This window comes from Mercenaria mercenaria, chromosome 15 (assembly GCF_021730395.1).
Source record: "Mercenaria mercenaria strain notata chromosome 15, MADL_Memer_1, whole genome shotgun sequence".
NCBI classification, from domain to species: Eukaryota; Metazoa; Mollusca; class Bivalvia; order Venerida; family Veneridae; genus Mercenaria; species Mercenaria mercenaria.
The window spans coordinates 43531005-43556997 of NC_069375.1; the positions used below are offsets into that span (position 1 = coordinate 43531005).

General features: G+C 33.0%; 1 protein-coding gene across 1 annotated transcript in view; it reads right to left on the reverse strand.

The window, feature by feature from the left end:
- Positions 1 to 20913, reverse strand: part of LOC123560333 (atrial natriuretic peptide receptor 1-like) — a 28533-nt gene extending 7620 nt beyond the window's left edge. Inside the window, exons 1-22 of the mRNA XM_053525119.1 lie at positions 19192 to 20913; positions 18830 to 19080; positions 12897 to 13017; positions 11812 to 11978; positions 10814 to 10951; positions 10311 to 10446; positions 10073 to 10164; positions 8606 to 8741; positions 8203 to 8284; positions 7813 to 7915; positions 7365 to 7427; positions 6495 to 6572; positions 5925 to 6029; positions 5206 to 5277; positions 4771 to 4915; positions 4330 to 4494; positions 4015 to 4186; positions 3584 to 3736; positions 3180 to 3303; positions 1644 to 1712; positions 1243 to 1417; positions 798 to 896 (exon numbers count right to left, since the gene is read on the reverse strand). Coding sequence (XP_053381094.1) covers positions 798 to 896; positions 1243 to 1417; positions 1644 to 1712; positions 3180 to 3303; positions 3584 to 3736; positions 4015 to 4186; positions 4330 to 4494; positions 4771 to 4915; positions 5206 to 5277; positions 5925 to 6029; positions 6495 to 6572; positions 7365 to 7427; positions 7813 to 7915; positions 8203 to 8284; positions 8606 to 8741; positions 10073 to 10164; positions 10311 to 10446; positions 10814 to 10951; positions 11812 to 11978; positions 12897 to 13017; positions 18830 to 19080; positions 19192 to 19495 — 2950 coding nt within the window. The 5' untranslated portion in view covers positions 19496 to 20913. The remainder of the gene's footprint in view (positions 1 to 797; positions 897 to 1242; positions 1418 to 1643; positions 1713 to 3179; positions 3304 to 3583; positions 3737 to 4014; positions 4187 to 4329; positions 4495 to 4770; positions 4916 to 5205; positions 5278 to 5924; positions 6030 to 6494; positions 6573 to 7364; positions 7428 to 7812; positions 7916 to 8202; positions 8285 to 8605; positions 8742 to 10072; positions 10165 to 10310; positions 10447 to 10813; positions 10952 to 11811; positions 11979 to 12896; positions 13018 to 18829; positions 19081 to 19191) is intronic.
- Between the last annotated feature and the right edge of the window lie 5080 nt (positions 20914 to 25993).

Here is a 25993-nt window from a genome sequence, read left to right on the forward strand (position 1 = left end):
ACTATCGGAAATGTTGTCACATCCCATGCAAGAGAAGTACCACAAACAATAAGGTCATAGTTTTAAGTTTAAATCAATGTCTAGTCTTGCCTGTACTGTAACTTTGACATGTTTAATACAATCTCCTTTTGTTATTTTGCAGACTTATTGCCTCCGTAAGAGACAGCCCCGGATGCAATAACTGAATACCACATTTGGGGATAAAATGTTATGACCTATCCGGACGGGACTGTTAGTATATAATACAAGCATCAATCGTTTAAATTATCAGGATTATATAGTTGATTCAATGCAACGATCATCCGCATTTCCCTTTCCAAACTGGGCGCCATAATTCATCGCTACCTGCTTTGATTTAACATAATATTGCATCCATATTGTTCGTTATAAAAGCCAGCTGATTTGTAAAAACAATTATACTCTAAGTAACAAAGGGTATAACGGGAATAAATTTAACACCACATTTAACGTTCAACCTCAAGAATTATGTCTCTTTTTAAAACTGAAACTCCTACTCATAGGAGTAAATATAATATGTAATCTGTATATCAATATTCTTTCAGCAGTCCTGGAAATATTTTTTTTTTTTTTGCATAAAGTGAACATTGTAGGTTTAACTCCCTTCCTTAGAGGAAATTAACAACATAACCTTATATTAGTCTATCACCAATTAATCTGGCTCTACAGTTCCCAAGTGCTGGTAAATATTACCATTCAATTGATATAGTAACGTTTGAAAGCCATGTTTTGCATTAAACTTAAGGGTTGTACAAACATAAAGAGAGACATTGGCAAACCTTCCCCGTTAGATTCCATCCGACTTGCAGTATTGACAGTATCGCCAAATAAACAGTATCGTGGCATCTTTCTTCCAACAACACCGGCACACACAGGTCCTGTTTTAAATATATAGTTTCTTTGCCATTTGAGTAAGAAAAAATTTCGTCTATGTGACATACTTTCTACATTGTCTCTCATTGTACTCTCTGCAATTACTCTGGCGTATCGCACATCAATAGTCAACACCTACTTCGACGATTATATCAGCACTATACAACAGTATCAGTCAATTTAAAATCGTCTTAAATTAAGTATTATTACGTTTAATAGAAACTATATTGTATTGTCATATTGTAATATCATTTGCTCTGAAAAATTAACATGAATCTGCTTTTCTTGAGTTCACACACTACATGTATAAGAAAACACATTTCTATATATTTACTTCTGACAACAACGAACCTGAATGGATGCCAATTCTCGCTTGAAGTGGTGTATCTGGCTGGTGACGAATCGTAAACTTGCGAACACTACTGAGGATATTTAATGCCATTCTAGCTATTTGACCTGCATGTTCGATACCATTCCTTTCAGGAAGCCCAGATACAACCATGTACGCGTCTCCAATCGTTTCGACCTTAATTGTAAATAAAATGTGCTTATTTATAACATTCTTTTTACTATTTACCCGTGTAAAGTTAATCGTTAACTAGTTCGTTTTTGTTTATAGAAACAATAGGACTTTTTATCAAAATGTAATATTATTTATTTCTATTATATAAAAAGCCCAGAAATTGCGTTTATTTTTTATCATTTATTGTATTTATACCAGTCTGACAGAAATATTAATGAAATACACCTACCTTGTAAACGTCATAGTGGTCAATAATCGCGTCAAAACACGTGTATAAATCATTCAAAAGGTCAACAACCTACAAATTATGCTGATCGTTTTTTACACTGGCACCAGAACAGAAAGAAAATGCCGATGTGCATGTTATACCAACCCCTAGGTATTCTATAAGAACCATGGTCATGAACGGGATAATATACTAACCAGTTTCAATCGCGCATTTCATACCTAAAACACGCAGTTCGGTAAATGTGTACTATTGATATCAAACAAGTGGTAATTTATCTTCCATTGTGTACCGGTCATATTTCTTCAATACATCTTATCTTAGAAAAACAATGCGTAGTTTATAGTTATTTTAACGTTACACAAAACACTTGCTTGAACTTCCCTGTTAAAGTTCCGTTCTAGATAACAAAACCATTCTGATTAACTAATATGAAAATGTATGTCAATCGTCATTTTACTATACGTATCCGCTAAAATGTGAAAATGCAGCATAAATGTGCAAAATGAATAAAAACCAGAACAGATGCAGACCAATGTACGCTTTCAAATTAAAGATTATATAAAAATGAATTTCATTCATCATTTCGAGTTTTATTGTAAAAATGTGATTTTGTAAGTTCTCGTTTTGTTTGTTTACATTTCGCCAAACATGTGCACACTGCCGTGACCTCTAGGCCGGATGTTCATTAGGGAAGGTCAAGCAAGTTTTTTCTGTAACGTTGACGAAAGCATAAAATATGTTGATAATCTCAGCAATATGCAATATTGAGACAATGTGACTGGTGCACGATGGAAATAAATTATCGCTAGTCCAATATACTAGGTACCCATTCACCGAACTGTGCGTTTAAGTTGTGAAATTTACGATTGAAACGGGTTAGTATATTTTCCCGTTCATGACCATGGTTCTTATAAAATACCTAGGGATAGGGTATAACATGTGCAGAGGCATTTTCTTTCTGGTCTGGCGCCAGTGGTTTTTTACACATTTTAATGAACGTATTCATTACAACATATTGTATCCATTTAATTCAACACATATCTTATCAAAGTGTACCAGCTTTACATTTGAATTTTGAAAGACGAAACAATCATTTTCAGGAAGGAAACGGCAGCAAAATCATTGAAGCCAATCTGACCAATACATAAAGGATATTACATGAGTGTCTTTTCATATTGAATTTATTAAACTAGTTGAATAAAATAATAAAATGCGAGGTTCTGTCGAGTATTTTAACAATTGTATTCAATGAGTTTAATAAATTCAATGTGGAAATACATAAATGTAGTATTCTTTTAATCACATGTAATATTTTCCTGTTGAAACATCAAACTTTCTTCTTTCTTCACCTATTATTGACTAAAATTCGCCCAACGTCTCCTATAGATAAACGACGTCAGTGTCAAAGCTTTATTACACTTAGTCCAGTGTATTTTCAAATTAATGCAATGGCTTTATTTAACTTCCACGACATCAAACATCAAACATGTGATAAAACTTATTCACAGAAAAGACATGTTAAATTTAACACTATACCTCAAAGGGTGAACTTCGTGAAGAAATTGAAGTGAACCCGACAATATCAGAGAAATAAATGGTGACAGATTCAAATGCTTCTGGACTGACAGTATTTCCTACACGTAGCTGGTTGGCTACGCTCCTGAAATACAACAATTTATAAACAAGAAATTTATTATTCCCTTTACATTGAAAATTTTATCAATGCCTAAGAAAAGTACCGACCATCCAATAAATTACTAAAATTCAAATGAATTTCTTTCTGCAAAGCCTGAAGTCATACTTAAAAGAGAATGTGTTAAAATATATCTGAATATATCCCAATAAACTTTTAAGAATTGAATCGGCCTTTATTCATGAACACATATTGTATTCAGTTCAAATTCAGTTTACAAATACGAAACACATTAATCGGGTAATACTTCGGCAAAACTTGATAAAGTAGTTCCTCTGACTTTTTCTTCTCATCAAGAAAAGCTTGAGTTCTTTCTTCTACAAGACCTTCCAGATTGTTAGCATACTGTTCCATGCGCTTCAACAAAACATCTAGAACATTTTCTGCTGGATTGATATTCCTGCCAGACATTGATGTAGTAACGAGATGTAGAGAAAACATTAATAAAAGAATAAAGGACAGATAAGAACTGATACTGGCAATAACTATTACAATCAACTGCTTACTCTTAAACGACATCTGTCTCGTTTGTTAATTACAATTTAGCGTAAGCTTTTATAATGTTATTCTTTTGTTTAACATTTGAAATTGAGAGCGTGTGTGGACCAATGAGTTGTTTCAAGAAAATGCACGATCTAATTTTATATATTAAATTGTTACTTTCCATTTCCCTGTTACCTTTTGATTTTAGCAATCTTGATAAACTTCTTGATTTCATTGAAAAGCGGACGATCTGATTGAACCTCGCTCCAACATAACTTCGCTAATACCGCTATGTCTTCGCATAGATCATATTCAGTAAACGTTGGTCTCGTCGTGTGATCGCTATTTATTATTCTTTTTATCGCATCTGTAAATTGGAAAGGTCTTTTATACGTTTTAACTTTCTTTTTATATCAAAACAATTTAAATCTAACACTGTACAAATAAACAATGATAAAGACAGAATGTAGTAAAAACTAAAATAAATGCAATATGACTTTAAAAAAGTACCGTTACATGAGGAATACCATTCCTCGTTGACATACGGCTCATTTCTTGTACACATTTCATACAGGATTATGCCAAAGCTATATACATCTCCTAACTGTGAGGACTTTCTCGGAGGGTATGCACGTACGTGCTCTGGTGCCATCCACAACATACTTGGGGAATATCCTGTCATTAAAAATGACAAATGTAAGATGATTGTTTGGTTTGGTTTTCTTTCCTTTTCTATTTCGTTTATTCCGTATTTGTTATTTTTATTCCATGTACATAAACGGAAACAATTCATCAACGATAAACTTATACTGTACTATATATTCAGTTTCAATAGTAATCGCTAACTGACTGCTTTGTAAATGTGGTGAAGTTATTAAAGCAAATATCATTTTCGTAATTAAAACTAAACCTACAAATATCTGATTTTTCGGTATAAATCAAATAATATACCGTGCTCCATTTGGCTCTCTCTATAACTGATACTCTTCAAACCAAACCCTGTGATTTTTAGAACGAAGCGACTGTCAATTACACAGTTTGAGCTTGTTAACCGTCCATGTACAACAAGTGGACTTGTATGCAAATAATGCATACCCTGAAATACGTCTAACGGCTTATAATGTCAGTACTACAAGTAATCGTAAAACATGCTCCTAAACACACCATTTATGCAAAACGGCATAAGAAGGTTTCCCAAACACAATTTTGTTAGACAAATATAAGTACATGTGTACAAATATGCATAAATATTCACAATGTTTTCATACGCTAATTTTGATATTCTTTGTAAGGACGGCAACTGTTTAGAAATGCATTGTTATTGTTCTACCGAAGGGTTTTAACGAATTTAAAAAATATAATTTTAAATTAAGACATGTGATTTACCTCTACTATATCGTTTATGAGCGAAATTCGAAAATTCCAATCCAGTTTTATGGAATCGCTTTGCAACATCTCCTGTAACGAAAAAGAATTCTAATATTTGTGATTCGTAAGGAACGTTTGTAAACATTTAATTCAGTTGCAATCAAGTCCAATTTAACTGCTTGAATACTGCCCTTCTATTTCATTGAACTAAGTATGCAAGCTGCAAAGCTATTTGATAAAAATATTGTCAAATTTGATATGAAGAAGACTAACGGATGTATAATAAAATCTCGTTTCACAAAAACTGTTCAGAAGTACAGGTTTTGAGAGTATATAGATTTTAATAACGTTAGAGTAAACGTATGGTACCATACTCTTACGAAAGACGAAAAACATTACACTATTAAAAATCAATAACCTAATTCCGTACTTTTGGTAAAACTGCTTACGATTTGGAACAGATTTCAATTCTGTGCTGTGAGCGCTGTACATGTTGTAAGGCACCATTTTTCTAAATCAATCGTCCATCAAAAAAGACAATTCTACAGCACAAAGCATTCTAACAATTGCTCTTTTGCCATTGCTATTTACTATGTAAATAACGTTAATATCAAAAATTAAAATGTTCAGATGATTTCTTGTTTACCAAATTGAACGAGTATGAATCACTTTAAGGAGCTTAGCTCTGGGTGTTTTAATTGCCATTGTACAACTTAATAAGCAACTGGACGTATTACCTGAAGACTACCTCTTGCACAATGTTCAGTTATTATGCTGATGTTGTTGATATCGGGACATATCCCAATGAGACGTGTTAGATTTGGACTTGTTACGTCACGCATCTGTAGTCAATTTAATATGAAAGGAATATGTTTTATGAACAATATATACTGTGATATATCGTATTTCAATATCAGAATTAATAAATAACTAGTATTTAATAGAACCTTGAATGCCTTCTAACTAACAACGTTTAAGGTCAGCAAAGTTGTTAAATTTACGAACATTCCTTTGAGTATTTTAAGAAGGTAAATTGATTGATGTTAAACAAAAATAACTGTTATTTCAATGGCATTTCCTTCACATTTTAATTCGATAGATACTTATAATAATGAAGAATAAAATCTGTAAAACGATCTCTTGGAAGCATAGAATGCAAACCAAAAAAAGAATAGTTATAGCAGATTCGGTTTGATTGAGTCAATTCATAAGAGGTAATAAAATGTGAAACACCTCTCACGCCCCCTAGCACCGGCCTAAATTTGTAGCATTTTTATTGTATACTTCTGGGCAAGAAATTCACTAACCTGTTTCAATTCCAACAACAGGACACGGTCCACAGTCAATGTCTTTAATTTTGGTTTTGTTATATGGACACGTGTGCCCTAAAAAGCAGCAACATGCACTCAGTGGGAAAAAAGTCCGAATACAAGCATGAAAGGCAACAAAGATACATATGTAAACAAAGCAATATTTTCTGCATCAATAGCCTTACACGTACTTAGCTGAAGCTCTCTTGTATATACATAAAAACCACAGAAGATAAACACTGAGTATAGATGTTTAATACCATTTTAGGCATTGATGACATCAGTTTGCGTACGATCAATTTTACATAAAACCCCCTTCATATCAATATTAAAACAAATCTGCGACAAGTGGTGTGCAATCACGTCCAGTGGGAATACAAATAACCTGTTGGAAAACAGCATTTTCAAACCTGATAGAATGTTGTCTAGCATAAAGGAGATAAACTATGCCATAAATCCGCAATTTGCAATGTTTAACGCTATTGCTAGTGAAAATGCTGTCAGTATTTCAGAAAAGGTAAGAATAGTCTTTATAGGAATGAGCATAGCCACCCCAGCCATAGCCACACATCGCAAAGTATGTCAACAACAGACAGGCGCTATAGTCGGAAGCAGATAGCAGACGGGCTGCTTCAAATATCCATCAACAAATATATTTATTATTCCTAAAATACGCATTTCTTTTGAGCTAACTTTTTTGATAAAAACAGTAAGTTTGTATCCAACAGAATTTGTGTAAGAATAGAATTAAAGTGGAAAAATTCATAACAGCTGACAGTCATGCCATAGCTGAGCAGAGAACATACGCCACAATGTATAATTTCGCCGCATTAAGATTCAAATAACGTCTATGTATGATAAACACACCTTATATATGCCGGTCTTCTGAATGTTTGCATCGCGGACCGAAATTGATGAGGAACCAGTCCTCTGAAAAAAAAACGTATTTCTTATATTAATCAAAACAGTCTAGCAATTGTTTAAAAATACATATCAAGCAGATACGCGATTTCAGTTGTAATATGTGAAACCTAATTCATATCAACTTGGTATGGTTACGTAGGACATTGGTTTTTAACTCACGTTAATAACTTCAATAATCTCCAGAGGTGAACAACAATACAATATAATATTAATGAAGTAAAGTCGACCAAAACTCTACTCTTATGGTTTTTCATCCATCACGTTTAACAAAATGGATTTAGTTAGAAGAATCTGTACAATATCTTCTTGCGTTTATGATAAGACAGTTTCAAGAGAAAAACTTTTTAACATATATTAAGCGATGGCGATATATTTAAAAAGAACCGTATACCTTGCTTCCAAAAGACAGGAATGACGTTAGTGTGTAAACTCTGATGTCCTCTGCCTTTATCCGCCACCACTGACTATGTAGAGCTGCTTCAATTTTTTGACGCCTGGTTATATTTGAATTATAGTTCAACACATTTTTTAAAGATAAATAGTTTGCATGTAAAACAAAAAGTGTGGAATAACTGTTTAAATTATTTATAGTTTTAAGCGAAGTAACATGAAACAGCGAGCCATAGAATCGAAGACGTAAAATGTAACGCTGAACTACCTCTTTACCAGTATATTGACTCACCGATTGACTCATTGTACATTGTAATGCAGGTCAAAATCAAGATGATCAATGTAATAAAAGCTTAAGTAATGGTGTTAAATATGAAAATGAAAAACTAACCTGTACATGACAAAACCAACCACTACAGCTATAACTATTCCGCAGCTGAGACAAATTGCCAAGACAGCAGACTCTTTCAAACCTGTTCGTAGAAATAGGGTGTCTTGTGTGAATTGACTAGATAATACTAAGTCTTATTCATATATTTGCTTCTTTATCAGAACAATCTAGCAATTAAATGAAAATGCAGTTCTTTAATTTGCTTTCTGCTATATGTACATTACATTGCCAAGATTAAACAGAAAACGCGAGGGAAGAAAAGTCACTTCTCGAAGTTAAAACATATCTAAGAACGTAGTACTCAGATATATACATATATATAATAATTAGTAGATTTGTTCTTTAACGACGATATCGAAGAGAAAAACTAGAAAACAGTTCATATACTGTCGTTTGTACTGACGGAAAGAAAGACAAAGCTCCCCCGTAAAACCGCATTCAGGCATATTTTTCGGAGGCAGACCAGACCCTGGCCAGTGTATTGAAACATTAGGGATAAACTCCAAGTTTCCTTTCCAACCTAGATATTGGCACACGACCTGAAAATAGTAAATTATTTACAAACATACTCCTTACTTTCAAAACCAATACGCATTACAAATGTCTAGTGGCCATATAGTATCTAGTAACATGTCCTCTCCTTTAAATAGCCAGTCCATAGTTTGTGTTGTATGACCAGTTTGACTGGCGGCTAATAAGCCAAAAATTATGAAAACTAATTATCGAAGCAATGTAAGACAACACTTATTGAATGGAAATATTTTTGCTATTGACCGGCAAGCCATTCAATGTTATTGCGACAATGACTTAAACAGATGTACTGTACAAATTATAGAGCTTTGCCAGTCAATATGAATATTTTTAGTATAAGGTTAAAGTATTCCTTATAAAAATGCCGATCATGTATGGATTTTATAATCAAAATTCTATAATTTTATAATATCAAAAATGGTATTAAAGTAATAAATATTTGATTCTTCGAATTAACAAAGTGCCCTAATAAATGGAAGCCGGAATTCTTCCTTTAAGCAAAGAGTTTCCGTCAAAGCCAGCAAACACAGAAATTGAGTTTCATTATTGTACGCACGTTGGCTAACGGATACATCAAAATGATATCAAAGCAATATCTATAGTCGTTTACGAATTTTATCTTAGAAATGTCTCATTAAAGATATATTTTTAGAATTATCTTCCTTATCGTTCTTATACCATGCGTGATAAGTAAAGATATTTGATTTGATTTCCACCTTTTTCTGTAGTTGTGTTAATCAGTTTTATGAGATACATCGGCTGCCTTAAGCTAATGGAAATCTCATGTATTGGGAGTGTTGCATTCCCTGTACAGCTATTACATTTGTAGACTTTGGGAGTGTTGCATTCCCTGTACAGTTATTACATTCGTAGACTGACGTAGCGTTTTATTGCCTACAGATGTATTTCATGCATGATTAGAATATATTTCATTTCAATAATGCTTAATCGTTAAATGTGCTTTTCTGTATTCGCCTTTTTAAGAGTACAGTGACTTAAACGTTGAAGGTCTTTGATTCAAAAAACGTTTTTCATTTGACATTGTCTGCCTGCAACTATTCACACATACGTTTAGAAGGATAGTGCCAATCTGTTTAACGTGTTTAACAGAACCATTCATGATAGGGTCTTTTCTACTTATTTATCAACTACTCACATGAGTTAGAGTTTACAGAAATCGATACTATCGAGGGTATCTTAACATTATCGTTGGCGTCATGATGTAAATTGTGTATAAGAGTTTCTACTCCTAATACAGAAAAATACCTTGAACGTCTTACACGTCCAATCTATACGTCTTTTAACGTCAGTAATAATTATATTTCAAGACATGACTCACGTTGAAGTCTCCTGTTTTAGGGTCCAGATCTAGAATAGAGTAATCGACAACTCTGTCACCGTTACTGTTTATAAAGAAGGGCCCACCGATACCTGCGAATGTAAAAACAAATGAACAAATATAAGAGAAACAAGAACAAATTTTTATAAAATTGCAATTTTGAAATGATACGTAGCCATAACGTTGAGGCCAGTTTCAGAACGGATTTTCGAGTCATTTTTGTGCAAAAGTACTATACCCGGAAACGTTCTGTTCCACATTCTGTTAACAATTGCTTTTCCGTCACGCGGGTCTCCATTGGCTGCCAAAGTCTCACGTAAAGCATTTGTGTAAATGATAAACGAGTCATACATACCGTATGTATACATCATCACCTAGAGGAGATAAAATTCAAAATCTACTTTCAGTTTTATTATTTTGTTTATTAGGCAAAGAATATCTGCTAAAATTGAGTAAAATAATATTTCTGTGGAATGGCAATGGAAAACAAATATAGATTTTTCGGCATATGTGTAGCTTTTATACAGATATATATATATTACTAACTAGTTAATATGTTTGTTGTTTTATTTTTACCATAATAATTCAATCATAAATTCCAACAACGCATCTGTAATTTCAAACTTGTTTCCAAGACATATTTCATGCTTAAAAGAACTGACAATTATGTAATTACAAATGTAGTAGACGAAGATAAAATATTTTTACAAACTTATGCGCTCTCAAACAATCATACTTGACCTCGTAACCTTCTTGCCATGTATAGTTATACTCAGTGTAAGCTTTTCTTTTGATTTCGTCTTCAAATCTGGTGAATTCTTTGTTTGTTGGTTTCCTAGGTCTTATCACAAGCACAGACTCATAACCTTTCCGAACTTCCTACAAATGAAAAAATGCGCATTGTAAAAGACAACAGATGTTACAAATGTTTTTTATTATGTTTTCATATTGTAAACGTCGTTTAAGATCTAGATACTTACCCTAAGCCCTCTTTTCAGAGGAGAAACAATCTGTTTATACAGTGAAATTGTTGAGTTAACACCGTTTGTCGATCAGAATCCTTTCCATATTATGTACGTGCAAATGGAAAAGTAATTTTTCTATAATTTTAGCTATACAGAATAATACAGTCATGCCCTTAACAGTTGTGAAATTTTGTTTATTGATTTTCCAATATATTTAGATATTAAGTTTCTCATACTTCGACGCACATATATAGGTAGCAGAGATTCCAGCAGTAGATATTTTGCCATATGAAATTCTATGGGTTTTAATATATATCGAATCATCTGTTCGTTGAAAATTTCACAACGAAATATCCCTCAGTGCATTTCTTGATTTGATCTTTACAGATTGTTCCTTACAAATAACTAACCACTGAAGTAATTCTATATGCCTTTTTTCATACTTAGAGGTGAAAAGCGCAAGGATTGCAGGAGATAATAGGGACCCAGTCATCGTCATCTAAGCCTACAATAAAGTTGTAGCGGAATTGTCCCCATTTATTCCATTTTTTTTTTTACACAGGATAATATTTTTTTGGCTCAAGTAACTCTTTTCCAGGGCACAATACTTTTATTATTTTTCCAGACTATCCGTTTTGACGCAGTTAACAACATGTATATCTAATATAAGAAGTGCCTTCTTTGAAGTTTGCATTTCAAGTTCCTCTGCGTATTACATGTATCAATATATTTCTCTGAACAAATACAAACCTAATACTATTTATTGTGTTTTACCTGATTTATGGTCGAAGTTTCTCTATACCAAGTGTAATCTCCAAAAGTACGAGACCCGTGTCCTTCAAACATATAAATTAAGACATACTCCCCTTCCTTAAGACCAGATCTCTGAGCAACCATGACAATTTCTCTCAAAACATCACCATGACAAAACACCAGAAACACTGCACGTAAATAAATGCATGCAGTAATTGTATATGCAATATATTCAACATTATTTAAAGATGGAAATCTTCCTACTTTAAAACTGAATTCCGATTTTCAAATTAAATGGTGGAAAACATCAGTTTTAACAGGAAATTTATCTTTTTTTTTTTTCTTAACCTCGCAGAAAAAAAAACTGTGTTCATATACGTAGTTCATGTGTAAACAAAAAGACTCCATGACTTATCCTATGGTATGTTGCACAAAACTAGGTTGACAGTTTGAAAACCAGAAGTGAAAATCAAATTATAAATGACTTATATTCCAGTTAGTAAACACTTTAATCATTTTCATGTTACTTAAATAGATGGGTGTTTATACTTTTTTTCTCTTTCTAACATTGTATCGAGATATGATTCAATGCGTTGTTTTATTTACACAAAATTTGATATATCAGGTGTTGATAAAGTTAAGGGTAAAATAAAATAAGTGTAAAATAAACAACGTTTCATATATATTATACCTACGCTGGGTATCAACGAATGCTGAACAAACATTTTGAAACCAGACTGTGACGATTATGTGTTAAATGTTCGTTTGATGAACAGAACGCAACACACAGGATAAAATAGGATCTAATACAATTCGAAGTTACAAGCTTTAACACAACTGCATACAAAATCATCAATGTGTTAATCGTTTTGAAAAAAAAAAAGTGTTATTGTGTGCAAGCCTTTATTTTAGCCATTAACATTCCATACATGTCAGAACTGTAATGAATTGGATTGTGACGGATTTAAACACAAAATCAAAATATACTTCCCAGTCTATAATGATAAATACGTAGATATAGATTACAATATAGAGCAATGCGAAAAATCATAATAAAACGTTTACTGTAAAGTTTTGTTACGAACTTGTGTATCATAGTCATTTACCTCTAGCCTGTTTTGCAGCTTTCTTGAATGCTCTTTCTAATTCTTTTCTCTGTACAGCAGCATTTGGATTAAATGAAACCGCACAGGATTTGATAAATGGGGTCTTTTGTTCAAATGTTTCCTTTAAAGAAAAAACAAATACCTGTTCTTAATCTATATCAGTTTTATTTATCCAATCGTTAACGTTTATTTGCAACACGTGACCGTACAATATATTACCATACTGGACGCACGTGCGTAAAAGAAAACCCTGTATTTTTCCGTATTTGGACGGTTCAACAGTCCCATGTTAAACATACGATAAAGCCCGAAACGCGTGAAATTGTTCCGAATGTAAATCATGTGAAGTAGGCGCTCTATGTATAGAGTTTGATTAATATACGTCTTGAAAATACAGAAAAGGCAGAAATACAAGTTTCAGTGAATTATTTCTAATTTAAACTAAAATAAAATTGATATAGAATAAAAAGATTATTTAACATTGTACTGTACAATACGAGATATATTTGGACTCATACTTTAAGTTAGCGGCCCGTCCCATATCTTTTTCTCAGGTGGGTACTCGTCCAAATATATCTCCGTATTGTACAGAACAATGTAAAAAACCAATTAATATTATTAAAATATACCAAATGCAAAAACTTTTACTAAATAGTATATATTTAGAGAATAATTATTTAATAAATTAAATTCAAATGCAGAACATCCACATCAATAATATTTCACTTAACTTAATATACTGAGCAATACAAATAATCCGCCATTTCCTATTTTGGCAATATCTTACAAAACATAATTATTAAAAGCTTTCTCTTTACGTTGTAGATTGCATGTCAACATTTCAACACCGTCAAACAATGACATTATAATATATGCATTATATGTATTTTCTGATTTAAAAACTTCAGGCCATTTTTGAAAAGTAAAAAAAAAACAACATTAGATGGCTACATTTTTCAAAATAGTGACACACATTTTGAGGAGAGAACAGCTCGTACCCCTTAAAAGAAATCGTTTCATATTTTAACTACTTTCTAGTTAAAAACATCTACAACTCTGTATCCTTATATATGATATTCATCCGTTTCTAAAAGTACTATAATTGTGCGCATTTTTTGTGACGTACGTGTATGCGCTGCTGTTGTGTACGGTGTTTGGGGTGTTTGGGGACTGTGTGTAAAGAACGTGGCTTTCCCTGTTGAATATTCAACATTGCTCCATTTCCACCCCCCCCCCCCCCCCCCCCCCCCACCAACACTCGGCCCTTTTATCTGCCCCTTACCCCTCACCTCTCTCTATATATCTCTATCTCACTTTTTGTTGTTGTGGGCCTACTTTGTGATGCATGGCTGTACGGCTGTGTTTGGGGTGCCTGCTTCCCGTCAATCTACCTTTACTTTTTTTTTTAAAGTGGGATTTGACGTAAAATAAATAAACATTAATAGTAATGAACATTTACACAGTGTTTAGCTTTACATGCATTAAGTGAATATTTTTACACAGACCATACACACTTATTTTACATCATTGAAAATATAAAATTAGTGTATCATATATCTTTAAGTAGAAAATGTTAGTAACATATTAACTGAAATACCGTTGGGAAAGGGCATTAAGCCGAAAACTAAACAAACATGTATGCAATAGTGCAGGTTTTCATATACTGCGCGATTCTGATTACCAATAATGAATCGTTATTTCAAGAAATATTGCATTGAATATTTGTCCTATATATAACATTATTCTATCATACTTAATTTAGAAAATGTGATGCATACTTGCGGTACACTTTCAGAATAAATATTATGCGCGGGTCCAGCCAATTTCACACTGGGAGGATGTCCGACCGAACCCTTACTATGACAAACTTTTGTCTTTATACACTAAATAATTTGATGTATGTTTTGTGGATGTTAGCCGTTTACAAGTACAGGGTTGTCAAAAGGATCCTTTTGGATAAGCGCATAAATATATATAGCAGCAACAGTTTGTTGAATATTTGAATAAACTAATTCTTGGACTTCGGTCGTAAACCAAATTACAGATAATGGAAATCCCAAAAGATTTCCCAAACAAGGCTGCGAATAATTATACTCTCAAACACATTTTCCAAGTAAAGCCATTTATTGCCATGTCTGAAAAACCCTTAACAAACCTTTGTAAGTTAAGTTAAATGAGCAATACTTGGGCGCAATCAGATGTATTCAGATTTTAACTATCTGCCATTTATTATCGTTCCCTTGTCTCTTTTATTACAGACACGATAGTCAAATATCACTTAGACAGTTCCTAAATAATCCAAGTGAGAAATTAAATGCTGTCTGCGTTTTATTGAATCAGATTTAATTCGCTATTCCTCCGGAGATAACCCGCTAATAGAATTTGTGTTTGCCATGTAGTAATAGGCATTCTGAAAATGCATGAACAATACTTTTACATTAGTGAAATTAATACCATATTCGTTGCTTTTAACATAAGCGGCTATCTGAAAGATCAATTTTGAACGTCATTATACTTCAAAGGAAACAAAGAATTTGTTTTAATTTTGAATAATGATATTAACCAGTAATCTAAATGTTGTATAAATCATTTTTTACGATGTTAATTCTGTAACATTTATCATTTCTTCGGTAAATATGAAAGGTCACTAAGCACATAGTAATGGATCATTTAAAAAGTGATTGATAATAAATCATACAGCACTTACAGAATGTTGGGAAAATTAGTTTCAAGCGTCAGAGCTTTGAATTTTACATAATGTTTTATGTTTATATATCATTTTATGTGATACTTATATAGTCAGATTTCAAACCACAGAATGACATTAAGTATTATAAAATAGTACTTTTGATATAAAATGTATGTATTACTACTAAATGACGATGTCTTTGAGATTTTATTATAAATCTAACAAGTTGGCTAGGGTTACGTTCAAATGGTTCTATATCAATTTCGTTATCGGTAACGTCACTTATGCTGCAAATGGTGTAGGTCGTGAGAGGTGTTGCACATTTCATTACCTTAATACCACAGTCACACATACGGCGCGGATAGCTACGTCTAGCTACGGAAAGAAACGTAGTAATCCGTATCGATCCGTACCTGAACCGTACCTTAACGTAGTAATCCGTACCAATCCGTATCAGTCCGTACAAATCCGTGCGGCTCAGGTACGGGTCGATACGGATTACTACGTTTCTATCCGTGACTAGACGTAGCTATCCACGCCGTTTGTGTGACTGGGGTATTAAATACTGAGTTTACCCAAACATACTTTTTACAGGTTTTAATTATCAATAATATTAGCAGTGGTTAAGTGATTTGTTTCGGTCGTAAAAAGTATTAAAATCCGTGTTAATTTTTTTTTCTTGTCATTTATAATATTGGGTACATTCAATTCATCCTAGTACATCGGTTAAATAGAAAGAAACCTGGAAACTTAACAGATCGCCAAACACTACAAAAATGAAAATGTTGCAGACCCGCTTTTGTTGAGCCTGTTTATAGACAGTAGTGGAAATGCATATTGTTGTCCAAGCTACCGCTGCTAGGGAGCTTGGGGGATTTTTACATTGATTATCGCGAATGTTCAACAATACTTGTGCGCAAAATCAAATGTATTTCAATTTAACAATCTGCCCTTAAATTATCACGATGGCCAAATGTCTTTGAAAAGTTTTTCCTTAATTATTAACAAGCGAATTATTAGATAGCTATTTGCTTTTTACTGAATCAGATTTAATTTGCAATTCCTCTAGAGAAAATCACTCTAATAGAAACTGTTTGCTGTGAAGTGATAAGTATCTTGAAAACCCACATAAACTAAACATTTTACATTAATGTGTTAAATGTATTGTAGATTTAAGAGAAGCATGTGTGTGAATGATGATTGAATTTCTAATCATATTATAAAACTTCTATATATTCAAGTATTACGCAGACACTGACTGTATATCCGTTGCAGATGGACAGTTTCAAGCGAAAAGGGGAAAGTGGACCTCTAATAACAACTCAAAAGAAGAACAATATCTTGCCAAGCCTTTTTCTCCGATGGGATTGATTTAAATGTAAACAATTATCCCACTGAAGGCAAGTTCTACAACAGGTGCACATACTCCTCCAAAATACCGTCACTCAAAAAGGGTATAATATGTTCACCGATCAAAAAATAGGTCATAAAACTAAAATCATATTAGAAATAAAACAAAACTTTTGACAAGTCAGTCACTTTCAAATCAAGAAACACTTTAAGATATGAGGCGATTCTAATCATGACAATGAATTATATGGGGAAGTACTTAGAAATATTTGGAAATGGAGGAATGTGACACTTAATTGTATTAATTTGGTGCACGTCAACACTCTGTCATTAATTAGGCCGATAAGTCGTTTTAACAGAAAAACATTTCAGAAATATTAATAGATGTTCTGGAAATATTTGAAAAAGAAAATGTAAAAATTGAGTTTCTGTTATTTTAGCCAGGAAAATTCCACATGCTGATGTTACATGTATGTTGTTTCTAGATGTAATAAAATGATTCAATGCAGATGGTGTTCAGCAGGTTAGATATGTATAACGATACATGTCTCGTGGGAAAATGGCCATAGGAAATATAATGTGGTGGACACTTTATTTCGGAAATGCTAAGCTACGAACTGTTGTCTTTTCTGCGAGTTTTATTGATTGGAGATCTGTTCGTTATATGAGAAATAAAATGTTCGGTTTGTTCAGATCTTAACCAAGGTAGACGTGTAAGTTTGTAGGGAGATTTTATAACTGCTACTGTTTTGCCTGTGTAAGTATCATACATATTGAGACCATTTGCATGCGCGATAATTTTCATATAGTGTGTCTATGCATCAAATTACAGCTGGAATACAGAGAGATTAGTTCGATAAATTATCCTTCACAATTTTTATAATATCTTAATGAAATTACAGTCATCTTGTAGTAAAAGTGCTCTTACACGGCACATCATTCTCCGAGTTTTGAAATATTTTTGTCAATAAAAATACAATACAGAATGTAAACATTTACAGTTTGAAACTATTGATAGCTGCACCACGGAAATGTCAATAGCTCTTTTCCTTATCATCAATTTTTGGTGATGGTGCTATATGGTCGTGTATTGTGGAATAGATGTTTCAGAAATATCTACTGACATGCTTGATTAAATTTAGATTGAATTCTATAGATGAACAATAACAACTGAGTGTCCCTTTAACGATTCTCTTTTCTATATCCCCAAGAATTAACTTGCACCACAGTAACATTTAGTTTGTCTGTCTCTCAATAGGTGTCTTCAGATTATGCCCGGATATTGAAATTTCATTTCTCCCACGATTTGTAAATGAGATCGTGTGGGGAGAGATGTGTTTTGAAAGGTTATCCCAAGATTTTCAAATCGTGGAACAAAACTTCTATGTAAAGTAGCACAGATTTCCGTGTTTGAGTGATAGCTAAAATAACACGAAATATGAATGACATTTTTAAATGTATTAAATTTCTGGACTGCTATTTTGGTGATTGTCTTTAAACCAGTGTACTTACAAAATAATTTGGAAGAGAATGTATTTTCTTCTTTTCTATATTTGCTTCATACTTTATTTATTGACAAGAGAGGCATGACATCCTTGAACTTCTTCGGAAAGTCATGCATTGTAGCCATTTCTGTACCTTTTGCCCATTTTTAGAAATTTAGCAAGCTAACGGTTAATGATGTTTTGGCTGTCAATCCTTTTAGGAGATGACCCCTGATGTTTTCTAGTTTGTTTGGACAAATGTTAAGGTCACAGCTTACATAATAACATGCCACCAAGGGGGCAAATATGTCTTAAAAACAGCTCTCGTTACTTGTGTAATGAAATGACTTTAGACTTATAAGATATTAAATGGAATGAAATATCTTATAAAATCTAAAAGAAGACATTACCTGCATGTTGTTCCCCATCATATTGTGTACAACCCTAGATTTATCGTAAATAATTGCAACATTTGTCCATCCATATTCTGTTATTAGATGAATGTATACATCCGTATGCGCGTTTACGGTCAAACCAGTTCTGGTCAGCATAGAGAACACTTGTTTGTTGCTAAGTAACTCATCGGAACCACTATAAGTAATGTGTGGAATGTTCCATGACACTGCCATTCGAGACACTGGTTCGACGGAAACCGAACAACCTGTTAACAATGTAAAAAAAGGAATATCAAATTGTTTAAATGTCAAACTAGAAAAAAATCTTGATTTTAATTAAGATGCATCAAATGTTATTGAAAAAATGTGATATTCACCTGGTCCTATAAGAACGTGAGGTTTGTATGCGCAATACATCTCAGAAAATGCTGCTCCCCACTCCATAGCAGTACAAGTGGAGACGTCAACTGGCATTATGATATAGTCAAACTTTACGTTCGTCATAAGAGTCCGCGTATGATTAATAGCAACACTTATAAGTCCATATGTACGGTTAATAGAAAAAGGAAAGTCTGCATCCACTGATCTTTCCAACAAAAGCCCAATGGTTATGTTAGTACTACATGATGGTGCTATTTTGGATACAAACAACACAACCAGTAGCTTATTCAGCATATTCATGTTTTGGTTCTATCAATTTTTCAGTCGGCATAAAATAGTTTTGATTGCAACTGAACGTCACTAACAGTTATTACTACTGATTATATGTATTGACTTCATTGAACTCTCTAACGCAATTGTCTGATTGACATCTTTGCCCACAGACATCTCATCGGAACATATGCTATACTGTAAACCTAGAAATGTTCGCGGATACTATATTTCGCGTTTTTCAAAACATGAACATTTTCGCGGATACAAATCTTCGCGGAATCATATCCATCGCGAATACCGCGAATATGAAGTCGCAAGTGAACATATTTAGTATAATAAGGTAAGTATCACTGCATAGTTGCATTTATAGTATTCTCGAAAACATTCAGTTTACCGTTCAATTATAAATGCACCCTAATCCTTTTCATCCATATAAACGGTTATTCACACCTCCAATTATTGACAGTCAGTAAATTGCTGTTATTGCACTGTCATTTGTTTGCCATTTAAATGGGCGATTAATCACACTTAGCAGAAACAAACACAATATTTTACTTACAAATAATATATCGTATTGGCTGCCGACTGCACATTGCATATATATGTCGTTCGATAGATGCATATTGTTTTTGTTTTCATCCTCTGTTTGCCTTACGGATCGATTGAAAGTGCTGTTGCTTCATAAATAAATATATTGTTAATCAATTGAAATAATGTGGATTTGTGCACTCATGTTATTCAATTACGGTACTAGAATATAAATTATTAATATCCAGGTATGTGTAAGCACAGAACCATTTTATAGCGATCTATATAAGATGAAGCTAGAATCTTTCGCGTTTTTGTTAGAACAGAGTTTTTCGCGGCTATTAAATTTCACGGAAATATACTACCCGCGAAAGGCGCTAATTTAAGAAGCGCGAAAACAATTCTAGGTTTACAGTATAATTGATAGATTTCGTCATCAGATTAAAAGCCAAGAGCAAAATTCCCTTTCAATTCTTCACTTTAATTATTCATTGAAACACTTCGTTAACAATAATAACATGGTACCTGTTGACGATAATAAATCTGATAGATCTTCGTATAGGATATTAGTGAGATTATGTAACCATTTTCGTTTTATTTCACTATCAGATTAAAACTTCCAAGTACGATAAATAGAAGCAAATGTCTTAAAAATAACACAACTAATTACACATAAATATTAACCCTGTTTTGTAATGATGTTGTATTTTAATTAATGCATCACATAGTATTTTTTACTTATTTTCTTGGCAAACGTTCAATGTGTATATGTTGATAATACTGCCTCCAAGGTCGCCATATCCAGTCAAATATGCAGTTTTATATGAGGTATTTTTAAACTGGCTAGGTTTTCTATTATTCTATTAACCTTTAGCCTGCTGGCGGCTGTTTCTGCCTTTGCGACCAGTGCTGACCAAAATTATCTGTACTGTTCGCTATTCAGTCAGTAAATATTTAGTGAACACCCCTTCGAATAACAAATAGTACTGCTCAAATTGAATGAAAGACCAGCCCATTATACAAATTTAGCAGGATAACGGTTAAACTCAGCAAAGCTACTTGAATATTGAAACAATTCGTTTAATCGCAAGTACATTTTCACTGATGTACATTCGTGTTTGTATATATTTTTATTCATATCTTTCCATTTATTTGCTTTTGATTTGTATTAGTGAAAAGTGTTTTTAACAAAAATGCTCAGTTGAAAAAATAGTAAAATAACGTTACTAAGTGTCGATGATATAAATTCTGGACACTTCTATCTGATATGATTCTTGTATTAGAAAAAAAAAACAGCAGCACGTCTTTCGTACCTTCGGTGGAATTACTATAAACCAAACAAAATATATTAACCGTTCAATTCCGTAACGATCATTCTAAATGATATCCAAATACATGTAGGCTACATGACATTGTACAGTTATTGCTCTACGTACATTTAAACTCTAGGTGATAGTCTTTTGTCTCTCGTTGTTCTGGTCAGATTTTGACAGACAATTTTTTGAAAATATCGAATCGCATATATAACAAGGCTAAAAAGAAGTTTCAAAGTTTTTAATGTATTTGCTTGTGCATTTCTTGTAGATATTACTTTGTCGGATGTGGGTATTGCATTAAAATGTTACGCTGAGGGCATTGGAATAGAATGTTACGCTGGGGGCATTTCGTAACAATATAAGGCTGGGTTCATTGCATTAAAATGTTATGCTGAAGACAAACGCAAATTTTATCAGACAGAAAACTATTGTATTTAAGAATGTTTATACGATACGCGGTCGGCACTTCTACTTGCCCGCATCATTTACATTACATTATTATACCTTAGAGGGCGCTGACGTTCATAAGGATGACTGATTTGCGCTGTTTTGAAAGTCCACCTCTGAAAATGAATTACATTGTATCCATTTAGCTTTTCCAACATTAGGACTTAAATAGTTCAATCTAATTTTGGACTAATACCGTTAGCAGGGGATATCATTTTCTTCAATTACCCTGATTCTTTGTTGTTTTAGTTGTTGTTGTTTTTTTTTTTTTTTCTTTTTTTATAAAAAACATTTATTATTTTACTCGTTGGAGTACTCGAGACAAATAAACAAACAAAAAATATAATCATAACATTGGAAATATATAAATATTAATATTTTTGTATTTAAATGTACGTAAAACACGCTTACTGAAAGAGAAGTACATACAAAAAAGAACTCATTTACACTATCATATGTTGTTTAATGACTTTTCTATTCAATAGAAGTATTCTCATATTGTATAAAATATCAGTTCAATAGATTATCCTTTATTATTACTTTTGTCAAATACAGAAATAATGTTTGTCTCTTAAGACGTTAACAGATCAGCAGGTAATTTCTGCCCAGCATCAAGATCTTCAATTCTTATATTTTACCTTGGAAAATCAATATTCAAATATGTACCATACGTAGTTGCTAAATAGTTTTCATAATTATTCCTTTAATATCGGTTACCATTTTCTGCAATTATTCGAGCAGAAAATAGTAATGCATTTTCAATTTGAAAAATATAATAATAATGATAATATTATCTATAATATCATTATTGTCATTACTATTATTACTACTGTTAACGATAATCATGAAAATAACATAGTTTGCAATAGGCAGTCTGACAAATGATTTCAACCACCTCTTCCGTGATTGTAATCATGACCGATGTGGTTACGTAGAATCGCAACGCAATAATTCAAGTTATTTCCCAGCCGCTGCAGTGTTTATATATCCTGTGTTCATTTTTCTGAAAACATTTTACCAATAAATAACATATTCTAGATATATCTTTTTTTTTATTTCCTGAAACATTTCTAGCGCAAAATTTTGCATTAAGGCTTGAAACTGCAACGAAATGCTGGGTAGCTATCACGATAATGTTTTAAACTTTCCAGCAAAGTTTTGTATTTTTCTGAAATCATAATCGCAATATATTGTTTTCCTAGACTATGCTTTTTATTTCCAGGAAATCATTAGGCTATTGAGGGAAAAAAAAATCAGAAAAGTTGGAAATATCAAGATAATTTCTGATAATATCGAAATAACTCCATTGTATCTAACTAGTAGATAGCAGTTGTGGGCACATACATAAATGTTATCGAGATAATAATGTTAACTATTGCAATAATGTTTCCTGAAAATCTTCGACTCTTTATATAATCTTTTCAGACAACTTCGGTTTATCAAGATGAAATTTTTAAGTATCGCAATAGCTACCTAGATATCTCCTGGCAGAAATATGCCACCATAGTAGTTGTCTAACATTTTTTCCTTGAAAAGCTCTGGTGTCATATATGTGCCATGATATAGCGTGGTAGCTAACGCGATTCCTCAAATATTTATTTTGATAAAACGATGTTTTCTGAATATGTTTTCAGAGAAAAATGCACAAATTTCTTGTAACGTTTACAATATTATCGTGATACATACCTAGCTATCTCATGATAGAAATTGCTATCTGTATGAAGCTCTAATAAAGCAAGAAAATATGCAATATTAACCTTTAACCTGCTGGCGGCATGTGATTTTGCCTTTGCGACCAGTGCAGACCAAGCTCAGCCTGCACATCCGTGTACTAGCCCAAATTAAATGATGGGCCAGTCCATTTTAGAAATTAAGCAGGCTAAAGGTCAATTATGAAAACATTTCACTTTCAATCACAAAGAAGTATATTGGGGATTTTCTCTCTCTTCATTTCACCTTACTGGTGATTTTAATCCGTTGACTTCAAATAAAAGTGTATTGTGTGCATAGGGGATAACGGTCTTTACCCGAATTCGGGACACGGAATATTTCTTTGCAATCAGCACTGGGATATATCCTTAACATGCATTGCCTGTGAAATTTTTAAACATATTTTAGTTTCTAACATCACGTCCTAGTTTGACAGAAATGATCTGTTCAGTCATAACCAATATTATTTCAGTTCAGATCTTATCTGTGAATCAAAATTTATAACTTTTACAAAAAAGGTCTTTGAGGATCTAGAGAATGGCCAGCACACTGACAATTATGGTAATGCACTTTGCTAACGCTTTCAAAATGTTGACCACCATATAATGATACATAAACTCCATTGGGAGACCATTTGTTAGCATCACAGAGCACAAAGTCATTGCTCAAAGACAGATCCCAAGAGTCGTTGTTGACCGCTGTCCGTCATGCACCCTACCTGTTCTCGCTGCAGTTCCTCAGGGTTCAGAAATAGGCCCTGCCACTTCCTGTTTTACCTTAACCATTTACCGACTCCATTTAAAGTACCAGTAGATTATTTGTATAAAAACACCATTGTGTGTCTTATGCACAAATTCTGCAAAACGATCTCCATTCCCTTAAAACATAGGAAAAGGACTGGTCAATAAAGTTCAACCCAGATAAATATTTGGTACTAGAGACTACTGAAAGAAACAGAAAACAAGTACTTACAGTAACATGGTTATTTCTTAACATAATTAATAAGTTAATGCAATGAACAAAATACATCGACGCAATTTTATGTATATATCTCAGTCGATCAAAGCACAAAAATATTATAACTGCTAAAGTAAAGAACTCACAAAGAATCAGCAAGAGAAATGTTAAAACAACAATCAGAAAAGTCTACGAAACAGCATATAACACCTTTATGTCCGACCAAAACTTGAATGCTGCGCTACCATCTGACATTCATCACATAAAATTCAACTAGTATAACTATCAGCAGATCGACTTGTATGGATAACTATAATCAAACAAGCAGTATCACACAAAAGAACTTAACTGGCGAACCCTTCAATATCGCAGTTTTCAAACCTCTCTCTTTCATAATATTTTATGAAATAAAGTATTATCTTGTTGAATTTTAACATAATAATATCAGACCCAAAAGGAATTTAATATATTTGCCATAATGAATCTAATATATCTGATCCCGCAATGTCCCATCCAGTATGCAAACTCTTTATTCCAACAACTACTAGTATACGTTCTTTAAATAATACAGTTTCACAAACTAGAGGACCACATTTAGCCCTAATTCGATCTGCTTGGTATTAAATTACGACATGACAATACAAAGTCACTGTTTCGGGTGCTCCAATTTTTTCGGGGAGTTGTGATCGGCAGAAATAGGACAGGATGGAATCATACTGTAGCTGGGCAAATACACTTTGCACCGATAGTATGACTTTTGAAATGACACATTGAATTGGGGAGCAGCAGTACGATTAATAAAGTGCCAAAACGGGCATTTCTAATAAATAATTATAGACATACGAGCATAGAAAATAACGGCTTTTTACCAGCATTCGGAACATGGAATTTTTATTTGCAATCAAGACTTGGATGGTCCTAGAAGACAAACAAACGATTTACTTACATTGCGATATATCAATATTAAACCCCATCCCCGGGTCTTCTCTCCCTCCGACTTCATTTATCTTTGGGTAAATTTCATGTTATCTAGAACAAAGTGCGTAATCCCATCTTAAGGAACAATAGAAGGAAATAGCATGGTTAAGTTATTGAATGAAGGGATGAAATCCTAATAAAGCCTCTGCAAGACTACTCAAGGAAATTCACCAATGTACAGCTCTAGTCATAAAAAGATATATTCAAACTATCGCTTAAAGTGGTCAAGTGCTAGTAGATGAAAGAAAGCAGTTGCTTCAATCCAGTATACAAGGAAGGCCAAAAATCCGACACTAGCAGTTATATGCCTATATCCTTAACATGCATTGCCTGTGAAATTTTTAAACATATTTTAGTTTCTAACATCACGTCCTAGTTTGACAGAAATTATCTCTTCAGTCATAACCAATATTGTTTCAGTTCAGAGCTTATCTGGAAAACAAAATTATTAACTTTTACACAAGAGGTCTTCGAGAATCTAGAGAATGGACAGTTCACTGAAAATTACGATAGAGCATTTTGCTGACGCTTTTGAAAATGTTGATAATACATAAGCTCTATTGGGAGTCCATCCGTGAGCATCAGAGAG